The following is a 14803-nucleotide window of genomic DNA, read 5'->3' as shown; positions in this document are numbered from 1 at the left end:
CAAATAAAATATTTTGTAAATATGTATTATATTGCCTAGCTCTAATTGTATGCCAGTGTTTTGGGGATAAAAAATATTTTGTGGAGACTTTCATGAACATTTTTGAGTGATGATCAGAGAATCAGAGCTTAATTGATTCTGATTCATATAGATGAATTGAACAAACTCTGATGCTACTTTGAAAAATCAAAGATGCTACTAAAACTGTTTTAAACCTCTCATACTTGAGAGTCATAAGACAAGGAAAGATTGTCATCTCAAACATTTCATAAATATTCTATATATCACCCAGCCATAATTATACATTGGGGTTGAACAATATGCGAAGTTCAATAAAAAAAGTGAACACTCTCATCATTCTGACAACTAACACATCTCACTCAGACATTTACAAAGTATTCAAAATATCACCTAGCTCTAATAGTATGCCAGTGTTTTGGGTTAAATATGTCAGATTATAGGTCTATATTTAGATAATCTGTGTATCACATTATTCCGAGCCACGCTTTGGATTTTGTCACACTCATACAAGCCACTTGCACATATAATACACTCACATATTCTCTCATGCTCAGCTCTCAACGCAACACACAGCTTCAAAGAGAATGCACAATGCGCAACTCATCCCATAAGCCATTCGCTTTAACTGTATATGTGTACTAGAGGGCTTGAGGTTACCCGACTGCACAGGTCCAGTTCTGTCTATCTCACTGCCCGACGGATCCGATCACAAGAACCCTTTGAATAACGGAGCCATTTGACTTGGTCGGTTTTGTTCCCGAGTGCAACATTAAAGTCTCTTTTGATGGCTCATGAATGAACAGAAGCTCAAATGTTCATTAGATCGTTCCCTTCATCCTTCTATCTGTGTGTTTATACATTTGCAGTGTTTGTGAGTCTTGAGGCCTACTGTGGACATGAGTAGATTGTTGCTCTTATATTTGTTAACAGTTGTTCCTTCTGTATGTGTTTGCATGTTTGTGTATGCATCAATGCATGCATGCTTTCTATTACATTGTGTCATCATGTGTATTTCCAGGAAAGATCGTATAGTGCTCTGTTTCATGTAGCATGTTGCGTTCACACATGGTCTCTCTGATGTCAGTTTGGCTCTATACTGCGAGCAGATTTTCGCTGTGGAGGGGACGACACATCCGTCTGTTTATCTGTCAGAATCCTGTGAGAACTAAAGCGCACCAACCCAAACACAGTCGCAAACCTAACGCGCGATTCTGTCTGTATGCAATGCCTATTTCTAGCTTTCTTTCTCCCCGGACGTTATTTTCTTTCTTTTCTGTCTCACTCACACCGTCCCTTGCTGTTTTCCTTGGCGTAATGTTTGTGTGCTGAAAGAGACTGTTGCTCTTCAATCTTTAATGGCATGGGTGATTGCTGGTGTTGAACAGACGCGCATGACACTATCGGCCCTCTTGAGATGTTTGGGGTTTTCTATTGACACCGTAGGAACCTGGAAAAAATGTTCTTGCAGCTCAATGATGACTTCTACATAGCACAGCCACTGTAAAAGCTAACAATGTGGTATTTCGACATGAGCTGACCCTTGAAAATGACTTTTGTTGGAGTAACCGAAGGTAGTCAGGTTAATTCAGTCATATTAAATCAGATTTTTTTGACTGGACAAAATCATTCAAAACCATTGACGTTTTACAGTGTAATGTATATTGAAAATAACATAATACCAATGATACTGTCAAATAAATGTAATATATAATACGATATTTTCTTTATATTTTTTTGGGAGAAATATGTTCTTTTAGATTTCATGAGGTTCTGTATGTGTGGAATACCCGAATGATTTACTACATTTGCCAAAAAATGTGCTGTACAACAGGAGCACAATGTGTGAAAAACTGTTTTCCTCAATGCACTGAACTGAACTTGACCTTCCATTTCAAGTGTGACGAATATAATGGAAGCAAAAGCCACAATGTTAACATCTAATCCATGCTTAATTAATCATTTAAAAAGTCAAAACATAAGACATGAAGAAACCCAGCTAGCAATAGCCGTCATTTCACCGTCTAGGTTATGCTATGAGTAACCCACTTCTAGCCAAAATAATCTATCATTTGGTTACATGTCGTTTTGCCAAATAACTTGCGACATGTATGATATTCCATCATGTAAGCAAAGTCAACAGTGATCACAAGGTGTTTGGTTTCATTTCTTTGACATGTTTTATGCGTAGCCTGTGCGTCTAGGCTATTCTTGGGCTATAGTTAGACGTCTATTACATTTTCACTGACAGCCCAAATTTACCTTGTTTTTTAGCCTAGACGTCAGGGCTGTGTTTGGACGGCTCTTGGACGTCTTTTAAATGCAAAATTGCTTGCTGGGAATGAACTTAATTAATTAATCATTTAAAAAGTCAAAACATAAGACATAAGAAATTAACAATTTAGTATGCCACAAGATTTGTAGCATACGGCTTCACATATTCTATGAAATATTAGAACATACAGTACATACTGATCAGTATGCAGTATGCTAGTATTCAATTCTGAACATGTAGCAACAGACACAAACCTCTCTCTGGAGGGAATGAACTGCGAATGAATGAAAATGTTTTGTTTGGAACTGGGTCGAGAGGTTAAAAGCATGCTAGACCCGTTATAGAACTGTGACATTCTCTGACATTTGGCCAAAACAGTTGGCAGCGGTTGATGGAGGGCATGAGACGGAGGGGGTAGCCATGGAGATCCCATGTGCGATATGACGGTTTGGTATGTGTCCGGATTAATAATTTAGTGCGTGTGAAAATGGATACCAGAGAGCGATAGCCCTTACACACACACACTTACACTCACTTAAGCACAAGTGACGCAAGAGATCCGTTGTGTCTGGTGTCGGAGCTCAGCTAAAACACACAGCAGTTAAGCACCATTGTGTGAAACGTTCCGTTTTTGATATAAGCCACACTATGTGCTTAGAAACACACGTATATAACACGTATGTATGTGGAGGCAGCAAAACAGTCATGGCAACTTAAATTGCATGCTGGGATTGGAGGTTAAATCACACAATAAAAATGATTTAGCCTTGCAAAGCTTTCCAAACGCCCATAATGATTGAATTATCTGGAAAAGTTCGGAGCAATTTGATTAGGAATTGCTGAAATAGTGACTGTTTTCACTCAGGTTTCCTCAAACACTCCCCTCATTTGCCATTGGTCAATCTCCCGTCCCAAACTCACCCCATTGGTTGAGCCAATGTTGCTGTTGCCGGGCTGGTCGGGATGCTCAAACAAACAATTTTTTGAAAGCACCACACCACAGAGCCAAACCTTTACACTTTTTAACACTAAAAAAATAGACATTTCACCTCTAAAGATGAACAAAGGATTTCACAGGATAGAATCAGAAGTTTATTGACTACCCAAACAACAGTCACTTATTGATCTGTTATCTATATTACATCTGTACACGTTGCCATGGTCCCATCCTCTATATGAGGGTTTCTCGTTGCTAATGAACCATTAGAACGGCCTTTAGGGTTCAGCTTTGATGTTTCTATGAGGCTAATTAGGCCTCGTTTGGATTATTAACTAGTGATCCATGAAACGCATCAGCTCTGAAAATTCACTGGTGTGGTTCAGCGATCAGAGTACGGCGTCAGGTCTGCTCCGGCCTGAATCATATCATGTGTGATTTTGGTTGAGCTTTTTGGACTTCAACAATAAAGTTGTAAAAAAAATTGCACAATCACAATAATTATCCTGATGAATGGTTACTTGGCGTTTATGGATCAGGTACGGAGCCCCCCTAGTCCCACTTTGTCAAAAAAATTTATTATAACTATCTCGTGGCCTCAAGATAAGTAACTCGTGGCCTCAAGATAGTAACTCGTGGCCTCAAGATAGTAACTCGTGGCCTCAAGATAGTAACTCGTGGCCTCAAGATAGTATCTCGTGGCCTCAAGATAGTATCTCGTGGCCTCAAGATAGTAACTCGTGGCCTCAAGATAGTATCTCGTGGCCTCAAGATAGTAACTCGTGGCCTCAAGATAGTATCTCGTGGCCTCAAGATAGTAACTCGTGGCCTCAAGATAGTAACTCGTGGCCTCAAGATAGTATCTCGTGGCCTCAAGATAGTAACTCGTGGCCTCAAGATAGTATCTCGTGGCCTCAAGATAGTAACTCGTGGCCTCAAGATAGTATCTATCTTGAGGCCACGAGTTACTTATCTTGAGGCCACGAGATAGTTATAATAAAAAATTTTGACAAAGTGGGACTAGGGGGGCTCCGTAATCAGGTGGTTGATTGGCTCAAAAAAGTTTCCACAAAAAAGTGCCTATGAGCAAAGATGACAGCAAGCAGCTCACATACTTCCAGAAAGTCCTGCAATAGCCGAGTAACTGTCATAGAGATAAATGGAAATGTTAAGGATGTGTTTCTCATTGACTATTTTGCTATTCCAAACACAGAATGAGTTGAGCACTGATTGGTTACAAAAATGAAAATTCATTTAAAATAAACTGAAAAGGAAGTTTCCAGCAATTATAACAAACAGGGAATGAATGGGTTGGGAGATTTAAAGGTAGGGTAGGCAATTTTCGGAGAGGCTAGCAACAGTGAGCTAGCTTTGAAAGCATAAGATCCCACTTTCCCTTCAGAGAATCTCCAAAGCCACACCTCCTTCAAAACACATGAACGCGCACAACAAGGAGCAAACAAAAGCATCACGAGAGATGGCGTTAAACTACCTCATGTCACAAAGCACATAATATTACAATAATAATGAACATAAACAACTTAAAGAGCTCTGGACCGAATTCAATGATTGGATGAACATTTTATGGTCCTACACCTTCCACAGACGATATATATATATATATACATTTAGACCACTTAACTTAGCGATTGCTATCAGGATGTGAAGAGACTTTCAACCAGCATAACAAAGAATGTTTCTGGAACAAATCACATACCCTGCCTTTAATGGTAAAAGTTTAAAGATAACTGAAAGTTTGTAGGATTAAACTGCAAATGTGTCTTTCAGTTAAAAAAAAGTGTATAGTAAGGTGCTTTTGACAACAGCATCTGCCAAGTAAATAAATGTCAATCTCACCAAAATACTGTATAGGTGACATGTATGCCCAAAGCTCTTTATTAATTTGCCACACAGTCCACATCCAAAGAGCCTACGTATTTTGTGTCCTGGTTGTGGGTTTTAATGGCCCAAATCTTCTTGAAGCTGCACCAAACATGTTAAGTGTTCCTAAATCCAGAACCACCTCTCTCCCTCTAGAGGTCCCCGAGGGCAAAAGTCCTCAGAAAACCTCTCCCCTTCTCTTAAAGACACAGTAACTTAGAATAAATATGGCTAAATGTTCAAGTCATACACCTTACCACATCACAGAATAATCCATAGTATAAAAGATACCTTTCTCATCATTTCTCTACTAACATATCATGAATTGATCTGTCTTAAATGTGTTTCTGCTCTGCTATGAAGTGATTGACAGAGAAGTGTAAGAAAACATTGACCTGCTGTGTGGAGTTCAGCTGTCTATCCTGAGCAGATACAGGTCCTTCTAAAAAATTAGCATATTGTGATAAAGTTATTTTCCATAATGTAATGATAAAAATTAAACTTTCATATATTTAGATTTATTGCACACCAACTGAAATATTTCAGGTCTTTTATTGTTTTAATACTGATGATTTTGGCATACAGCTCATGAAAACCCAAAATTCCTGTCTCAAAAAATTAGCATATCATGAAAAGGGTCTCTAAACGAGCTATTAACCTAATCATCTGAATCAACTAATTAACTCTAAACACCTGCAAAAGATTCCTGAGGCTTTTAAAAACTCCCAGCCTGTTTCATTACTCAAAACCGCAATCATGGGTAAGACTGCCGACCTGACTACTGTCCAGAAGGCCATCATTGACACCCTCAAGCAAGAGGGTAAGACAGAAAGAAATTTCTGAACAAATAGGCTGTTCCCAGAGAGCTGTATCAAGGCACCTCAGTGGGAAGTCTGTGGGAAGGAAAAAGTGTGGCAAAAAACGCTGCACAACGAGAAGAGGTGACCGGACCCTGAGGAAGATTATGGAGAAGGACCGATTCCAGACCTTGGGGGCCTTGCGGAAGCAGTGGACTGAGTCTGGAGTAGAATCATCCAGAGCCACCGTGCACAGACGTGTGCAGGAAATGGGCTACAGGTGCCGCATTCCCCAGGTCAAGCCACTTTTGAACCAGAAACAGCGGCAGAAGCGCCTGACCTGGGCTACAGAGAAGCCGCACTGGACTGTTGCTCAGTTTTGCATGTCATTCGGAAATCAAGGTGCCAGAGTCTGGAGGAAGACTGGGGAGAAGGAAATGCCAAAACGCCTGAAGTCCAGTGTCAAGTACCCACAGTCAGTGATGGTCTGGGGTGCCAAGTCAGCTGCTGGTGTTGGTGCACTGTGTTTTATCAAGGGCAGGGTCAATGCAGCTAGCTATCAGGAGATTTTGGAGCACTTCATGCTTCCATCTGCTGAAAAGCTTTATGGAGATGAAGATTTCATTTTTCATCACGACCTGGCACCTGCTCACAGTGCCAAAACCACTGGTAAATGGTTTACTGACCATGGTATTACTGTGCTCAATTGGCCTGCCAGCTCTCCTGATCTGAACCCCACAGAGAATCTGTGGGATATTGTGAAGAGAAAGTTGAGAGACGCAAGACCCAACACTCTGGATGAGCTTATTAAGGCCGCTATCGAAGCATCCTGGGCCTCCATAACACCTCAGCAGTGCCACAGGCTGATTGCCTCCATGCCACGCCGCATTGAAGCAGTCATTTCTGCAAAAGGATTCCCGACCAAGTATTGACTATTGAGTGCATAACTGAACATAATTATTTGAAGGTTGACTTTTTTTTTAAAATTAAAAACACTTATTTTATTGGTCGGATGATTATGCTAATTTTTTTAGACTTTTTTTAGGAATTTTGGGTTTTCATGAGCTGTATGCCAAAATCATCAGTATTAAAACAATAAAAGACCTGAAATATTTCAGTTGGTGTGCAATGAATCTAAAATATATGAAAGTTTAATTTTTATCATTACATTATGGAAAATAATTAACTTTGTCACAATATGCTAATTTTTTGAGAAGGACCTGTATATCACAGGAAAACTGAATGAATAAACGAAATAACACACCAGTGAAGGCTGAACCTAAAGAGCCAAACAAACATCTTGAATTATCCTTCTCTTTTCCTTCGCTCGTCCTGTGTTTCTTTTCCCTCGCTAATTATATGTGGTGTGACAAAGCAAGTGCACAGCACAGTATATGTGAATGTTTGAAAGCCAGCTAGCTTTGTATAAATCTCCTATAGGCAGGAGAGCGGTGTAGTACATTTTTGGACAAATTAAAAACTGGTGACTCTTAATGTAATAAAATAAATATGATTGATCACATGATTTCGATATTGATAAATAAATTAAATTAAATACAGCTTCAAAACTTTTTTTTAATTATTCATTTATTTGATTAATTATTATTATTAATTTTACACTATTATTTCTATACTCATCTGTGATCTGGTTTGTAAACCCCTGCCCTTTAACACTTGTTTTTTTATTATTCATTTATTTGATTAATTATTATTACTATTAATTGTAGACTATTTTTTTCTAAACTCGTCTGTGACCAGTTTGTAGACCCCCATGCCCTTTAAAACATTTTTTTTTTTAATTATTCATTTATTTTTTTATTATTATTATTATTAATTTTACACTATTTTTTCTAAATGTGTCTGTGACCAGTTTGAAAACCTCTGCCCTACAGTTTAGACCAAAAGGGTCGGGTACCCAAATAAGCTATTTAGCCATTGTTTAAAGATAGAGTTTGTGATTTATGCTCCACTACTGGCAACAGAATTGCAAAAGTAATGATTTCAAACAAGTTTCCATTGGTTTGGACAAACAAATAATCCCACAACACTGGTTTAGCCAATGTCGTTTTGCCTAAACCAGTCAGGCCTTTCAAACAAACAGATTGCAATTCAGTTTGGTGCCAGAAATGGCACACTTCACTTTTAAAAAATAATACACCCTTTCTAAAACCTTGCCAATATTTAACGCAATAATGCACCATACCTCCCACAGATTAAGTTGAGGGTTACTGTGTTTATTTATACTCGTGGTTTTTGCCAGGATTTTAGGTCTTTTGCAACCTTTGGGGTTTTATTGAGGTTTTGAAACAAAGCCTGAAAAAGTGTTGGGCGTAGACGCTGGGCAGCAATAGATGTGTTGTGTTGTGCAATCAAATAATAGCACCTCTGCACAATGCCACTCACGAAAACGTGATACATTTGCTGCTTTGGTTTTGTTTCCTCGCTCACTTCAGGTCTGTGCATTGTGCAACACCTCCTCACATATGTGTTTGTGAACCTGAACCACCATAGATCCCCTTGGATCCTGTTCCAACATCAAATTAGGTAATGATTTTTATTCATGAAGTCAGACTTTCAGTGCCAAATGCCTGTGCCAGGTAAAAGCATGGTTCTTGTGCAGGGGTAGAAACCTCTGACGATAACAGATCACTGTTGAGCTAACAGCATGCTGTGAGTGAATGCAAATACAGGATATATTAGCAGAGTGTTACACTTTCCTGGCCAGACATGCCATTGGCCAGGGGTGAAGGTCAACCAGTAGGCAGAGGGAATTCTGTGAGGAAATTCTGAATGTATTTGTCAAGTTGGCAGGTCTCTGTGTGTTACATTGTACATATTTTAGCTGACCCCTAAATCATATCTAGAGGAAAATTTAAATGCTCAGATGTTGCTCTTTCATACCTCAGTATATTATCCATTCCAGTATCACCATTGTCATATGTTTACTAAAACTTGTTTGTAGAGGAAAAACAACAGAAACAAATGAGACTGCTGCTGACATACAGTAAGATTTGGAACTTGGAAAGTTGGAGTTTGATATAATTTGATGAGAAATGTTTTAGTTTATATTGAAATAGTTCTGATTAGACTTTGCATCTTGGTGAATCCGAGCACAGTTTGAGACACTGTTGAGATCTTTTCTGAAACTCTGGACACATTTACTAGGGTGATCATGTTGTTATTGTTTACTAAAGTATTGAAAAATAGTTTTCGGTAATTAAAATAAAACTGATATAAATATAAATATTAGATAACGAACTTCAAACTTTAATGAAAATTAGCCTTGGCAGCTAACTTGAAATAAATAAGTTGAAGTACCAAAATGATCTAATCACTTCACGACCAATAAAAAAAAAGTATGTTTTATATAGTATGAATGTGTGTGGTATGAATGTAATCTGGATGTAATAGATGACCTACCAGCCTCTGTTGTGTCGCTTCACTGCCATTCATAAATCCTGTCCTGTGGCCGGATTGTAAAGTGTCCATCGAATGCACACTTCAGAATCTCACCAGATTCTTCATTAGGCTTTTTGGCTAATCTTTTATGAGTACTGTGAATTCAGACATATTTCTTTTGTCACATACTGTTTTTTTCCTACTATATAGAAAGTATGCGATTTCGGATGCAGCCATAGTGAAGGGTAGGGTTAGTGGTTGGGACGGGATACGCGATCGTCAGCACCACCGTAACTTCCGGTCTGATGTTGCTGGCCTGGTGCTGCTGTCCTCAGACTGCTGTGATGTGTGGTTCTGCGGTTCTGCAGTCACCTGACCGCTACAGGTTCCTTTAGGCATTGAGAGTGGTGCCATAAAAAAGGCCTAATTCCCAGTGAACAGCTCTGAATAGACCGTCACGTGTTGTCATCTCGAGACTATAGTAATTACGCCATTGCATGAACGCAGCATAGCACACCACAGCTAATTATCCTTGTGATGCATAACACATAAAACAACTTAAGTGAATCAAGTCCTTTGATTACTAAGTGTGTAATGGAGATATATCCATGTGACTGTTATATACTGTTTTAAAGGAGAACTCCGGCGCAAAATGAACCTTTGGTCTAATTACACATTGTTACCTAGTCAACCGTTATCTGAGATTTGTTTTCATGATTATCGAATGTAAATAGTTTTATCTCTAAAAACAGTTTAGCCTATAAAGCTAGTATAATGCTAGTATATTGGGCATAGTGTAATGACAAATAAAAATCGCTTGTTAATACCACTAACAAGGCTGAAAATAGCCCCACACTAACACGGTAGCATAATGAGGGTCCCTACCTTCAAACCGAAGCATTGAGAACTTTGTCAGTGTCCAGACAGTTTAATAAGAAGATATTTTAAACATACAGTCAACTTCGCGTATACAGACAGGAGCCATCTTTGAAATACAGTCTTTACCAGTCGATCTACGAACGCCGATCCAAGCCTGCTGGTCGCGCTCACCTTATCACAACTTATAGCTCGTTCACATTCTCACCAGCGCACTTGGATCGGCGTTCGTAGATCGACTGGTAAAGACTGTATTTCAAAGATGGCTCCTGTCTGTATACGCGAAGTTGACTGTATGTTTAAAATATCTTCTTATTAAACTGTCTGGACACTGACAAAGTTCTCAATGCTTCGGTTTGAAGGTAGGGACCCTCATTATGCTACCGTGTTAGTGTGGGGCTATTTTGAGCCTTGTTAGTGGTATTAACAAGCGATTTTTATTTGTCATTACACTATGCCCAATATACTAGCGTTATACTAGCTTTATAGGCTAAACTGTTTTTAGAGATAAAACTATTTACATTCGATAATCATGAAAACAAATCTCAGATAACGGTTGACTAGGTAACAATGTGTAATTAGACCAAAGGTTCATTTTGCGCCGGAGTTCTCCTTTAAGCAGGTACCTCACAGAACAACCAAACACTGAATTTGTTCTTTATTCTTACTTGGGCTTGATGAATTCCCAACATTCCTGGTAAATAACATAAAAGGTTGTGTGGCATTGTGTTGAAGTCTTTAAAGTTAATAACCTATTTTTTTCTTCAAGATTGGTCCTAACTTTTTGAAGTCAGTTACAGAAAAGGTAGTTTGGTCGAATCTAAATCTGAAAAGTAAGAGTGATTACCTCATGTACAACTGCTAGTTAGTCAAACTAGTTATTACGACACAGTCTTAACATAGAGGCTAAGTTTATGCAACTGGCCCCTGCACTTTAAAGTATAAGTACATACTTGTGCATTAAACTCCTTAACATGATTTACCAAAGTAGATTGTGCTCCTGTATCAATTTCCTTGTTGACCACAAACAACATTCGTTTCAACCTATCAAACCTTATTTTTAGAGCTATCATTGCCTTTGATTTTATGGGATGGGTTGGCTTATGATTGTTTGATAGGAAAGTTATTACAAATAAACAATGTTGATCGAGGAACGTCATACTTGGGTAAATTGTGTTATGCATTTTAGTTTAGTATGTCATAAATTTAAGTTTGCCAGCTCCAGGACCTTAATAAAAATTACTACAATGCTGAATCTCACATAGAAATGTCTAGATCATATTTCACCCCCAAATTAAAAGACAAAAAGAAATTTGCATATGAAAATTAGACTTGGCATATTTTGCATAAATATCATCCTCATTACAGTAAGGCAAAAGAAATATAATTCTCATTACTGAAAATGATCCACAATGGAAAAATCTGCTTAATTTTCTTTATGGAAATATAATTAGATGTCCAAGCACAGGAGGTACAGGAACTCAGTTTAAGATATAAGATTAAATATAAGGCAGTTATATCTTTGCACATGGGCTACAATGACTAATTTAACTGTTTTTCTTAATGCAAAGTTTTATGACAGTTTTTTTTATTATGTCAAATTCTGCTCATAGGGGATGAAACAACTAAAAAAAACCTAACACCATTTGCTCAAGGAAGTTGTCAATTTTATATCCTAACATTATGATTCTACTAACTAATAAAACGACCATCAACAGCCAATCAAAATTCAGCAGTTGAAATTTGACACCAAAACAACTTCAGGATATATTCGTTCTAATGTGATCATTTTGGCATGTTCTCTCCACATGCGCTAGGACCAGAATAATTGCAGTGTTTAGCTTCGTTTTCATTTTTTCGTGTGGTTTTGGGGTGAAATATGACTTTCTTGAGAGTTTTTGTTAGACTCACACCACAATACCTTTTTAAGGGGCTTGATGACCTTAATGTACAGAGCATAGGTGATTCAACCACTCTTTTGTGTGTTTATATAGTGCACTTCTCTTTAACACAGCCACAGGGACTTTAGTAAAGGGCACATAAGGACAGGGTTGTTCTTATAGCTAGAGGAGAGATCTGAGCAGAACTACAGAGGTGATGATTCCCCCACACACGTTGGGTTTCCATGTTTTATGGGGACTTTCCATAGACATAATGTTTTTTATACTGTACAATTGAAATATGCTGTCCTCTAGCCCTAACCCTACCTCTTTACATTTTCAAAAATCCTAATTTAGTATGATTTATAAGGTGTTTTCCTCATGGGGACCAAGGTCAAAAATGACTTGTATCACTATCTTTGTGGGGACATTTGGTCCCCACAATGTAGGGTTTACCAGGACCACACACACACACACACACACACACACACACACACTCACAGTGTCATGACGAGTGTTGTAGAGTTGTGATGAATTTGGCTGTTGGCTGAAGGCAGCAGATGGGTCAGCAGAGGATCCGTGTAAGCACTTCCTACTGCCTCTCTCCGGCATTAATGAGAAAACCACTTCAAAACAAACTCAACGTTCTTTCTAATCTGCTAATGGCAGTAACGGTAGCAGCCGCCATGTTTCTACAGAAAACTCTGTCAGTATGAGTTAGTTCAGCTATGCTAAAATAATATATTTATATCTGGATTATGTGTAGACTTTTAACTGGATATATAATTTGTTGTTCTCTCAATTTCATAAGAAACTGTCAGAATGAGTTATTTTAGCTATGCTAAGAAAAATGAATAATTCAGTTATATTCAATTATATATACAATTATGTTATATTACAATGTAGTTGCGTACAAATGTAAATAGTAATTCTTATTACACATTCTTATTATACGCGATTCTGATTGGTCGATTATGGAATTTTGCTGTGAAATCTTTATGGAAGTAATGTGTAATGATTGAACAAAAGTCTCTCTCTCTCTCTCTCTCCCTTTAAGGCTTGGCTGCAGAGGTATGGCTACCTCCCTCCCACAGACCCCAGAATGTCCGTCCTGCGGTCAGATCAGACCATGCAGTCTGCTATCGCTGCCATGCAGCGTCTCTACGGCCTTAATGTCACCGGTGAACTGGATAAGAACACCATTAAGTGAGTAGCAGTTACACTCTCACTATAGCTCCCATATTGACTGATTCTGGGTCAGAAGTTTAAGATGATGTTGTTCTTCTCAGAGACTCTTTAACATTGCTGACTGTGCACATTGCACAACACAATGCCCATAAGTGCCCTTAAGGTGATTGACCCTGTTGAAAAGACCAATAAAGATGGATGCCAGTTTGGTTACCAATCATGAGGTTTTTCTACCAGCAGTGGCGCTAGCAATACAGGTCATAGGTTCAATGCATGAACTAATACAATTAAAAACATCTACCAGATGCATACATTTAATTTAGAATATTCTATACCACCAGCGAGATCAGTGTAAACCAGTCTGGTCCAACTTGAAAATTTATGCTGGCCTAATTTGACCATTTCAGTAGGGTAAAAAGATGGGAAATGCCTGATTTAATTTCAGAAACGTCTTCGCAAACTGCTCAAAGCTCTAAAACACAACATGATAAATGGATTGATAATATAAAATGTATCTCCTGCTTACTGAATATGGTGTACAGCAGTGATTCCCAACCAGGTGTATAAGACATGTTTCTAGTTTAGTGTTATTAAAAGGTACTTGAGCCTTTGTGATAAGACTTAGGAGCTTTATATGACTGAACATGTTGGGAAACACTGATGTACAACATCTGGCCGCTAGGATCATGGTGTTTTCATATCTCTTATGTACTGTTTTTGCTTCCTTTTTGCTTCGGCATAGTGATATCACCATAAGGTGAGGCTGATTCTTCTCTTGTGATTTGTTTGTATGCATTCAAAACCAAACTTGTCTCTGTTCCTCTCTCTCTCTCTCTCTCTCTCTCTGTGAACTCTATTGAAGTTGTTCTTAGCAAGATCAGAATGAGAGGAAGCTGAGTATCATGAAATATATATTAGTGATAGTGGAAAGCATTCATTAGCAGATATTTGGCTTCTCTACATATTGGTATTGGAATTGGATATTAAAAACAAGGTGGTCCTACTGCTACTAAATGCAAAAATGCAAAGTAAGTTAACTATACCACAATATAGTTTGACATGATGTATATAAACTTTTGAGACGTTATTCTGGAATGTTAATTCATCAAGGAACATTTTAGAGGCCCAGACAGGCTGAATGTCATGAGTGAGAAGCAATGCATTATGAATGAATCTACTTCTTTATCTCTCTCAGCTGGATGAGGAAGCCAAGGTGTGGGGTGCCAGACCAGTTCGGCGGTGGCTCGAAATTTAGCGTCAGAAAAAGACGTTACGCCCTCACAGGGCAGAAGTGGCAACATAAACATATCACATACAGGTGAGTTACAAACGCACACTTCCTTTGTGTGTATGTGTGTGATATGAAATGCCTTTCTTGTTCTGAGATTTCTGCAAAAAGAAAAATTCTTAATTAGTATTTTTGTCTCGTTTTCCAGTAAACATCTTTAAAACAAGATAGATTTACTTCAGGAGCAAAATTGCATAAGACATGATTTCAGAGAAAGTTTTTCTTTTCTTTTAAGCTAGTGAGGGTTATGTTTAAATCCATTTG

The 14803-nt window shown here is 38.2% G+C and overlaps 1 protein-coding gene across 1 annotated transcript in view; it reads left to right on the top strand.

Annotated features, from left to right (window-relative positions):
• The window catches only part of LOC130084082 (matrix metalloproteinase-16-like), a 62853-nt gene that overhangs the window by 4192 nt on the left and 43858 nt on the right, over positions 1–14803 (top strand). Inside the window, exons 2-3 of the mRNA XM_056249247.1 lie at positions 13121–13269; positions 14447–14569. Coding sequence (XP_056105222.1) covers positions 13121–13269; positions 14447–14569 — 272 coding nt within the window. The remainder of the gene's footprint in view (positions 1–13120; positions 13270–14446; positions 14570–14803) is intronic.

Source organism: Rhinichthys klamathensis, unplaced genomic scaffold (genome assembly GCF_029890125.1).
Source record: "Rhinichthys klamathensis goyatoka isolate OS25496 unplaced genomic scaffold, OSU_Roscu_1.1 h1tg000059l_1, whole genome shotgun sequence".
Taxonomy (NCBI): Eukaryota; Metazoa; Chordata; class Actinopteri; order Cypriniformes; family Leuciscidae; genus Rhinichthys; species Rhinichthys klamathensis.
Note: the sequence above shows the minus strand (reverse complement) of the source record. Positions and strands in the feature narration are given on the sequence as shown.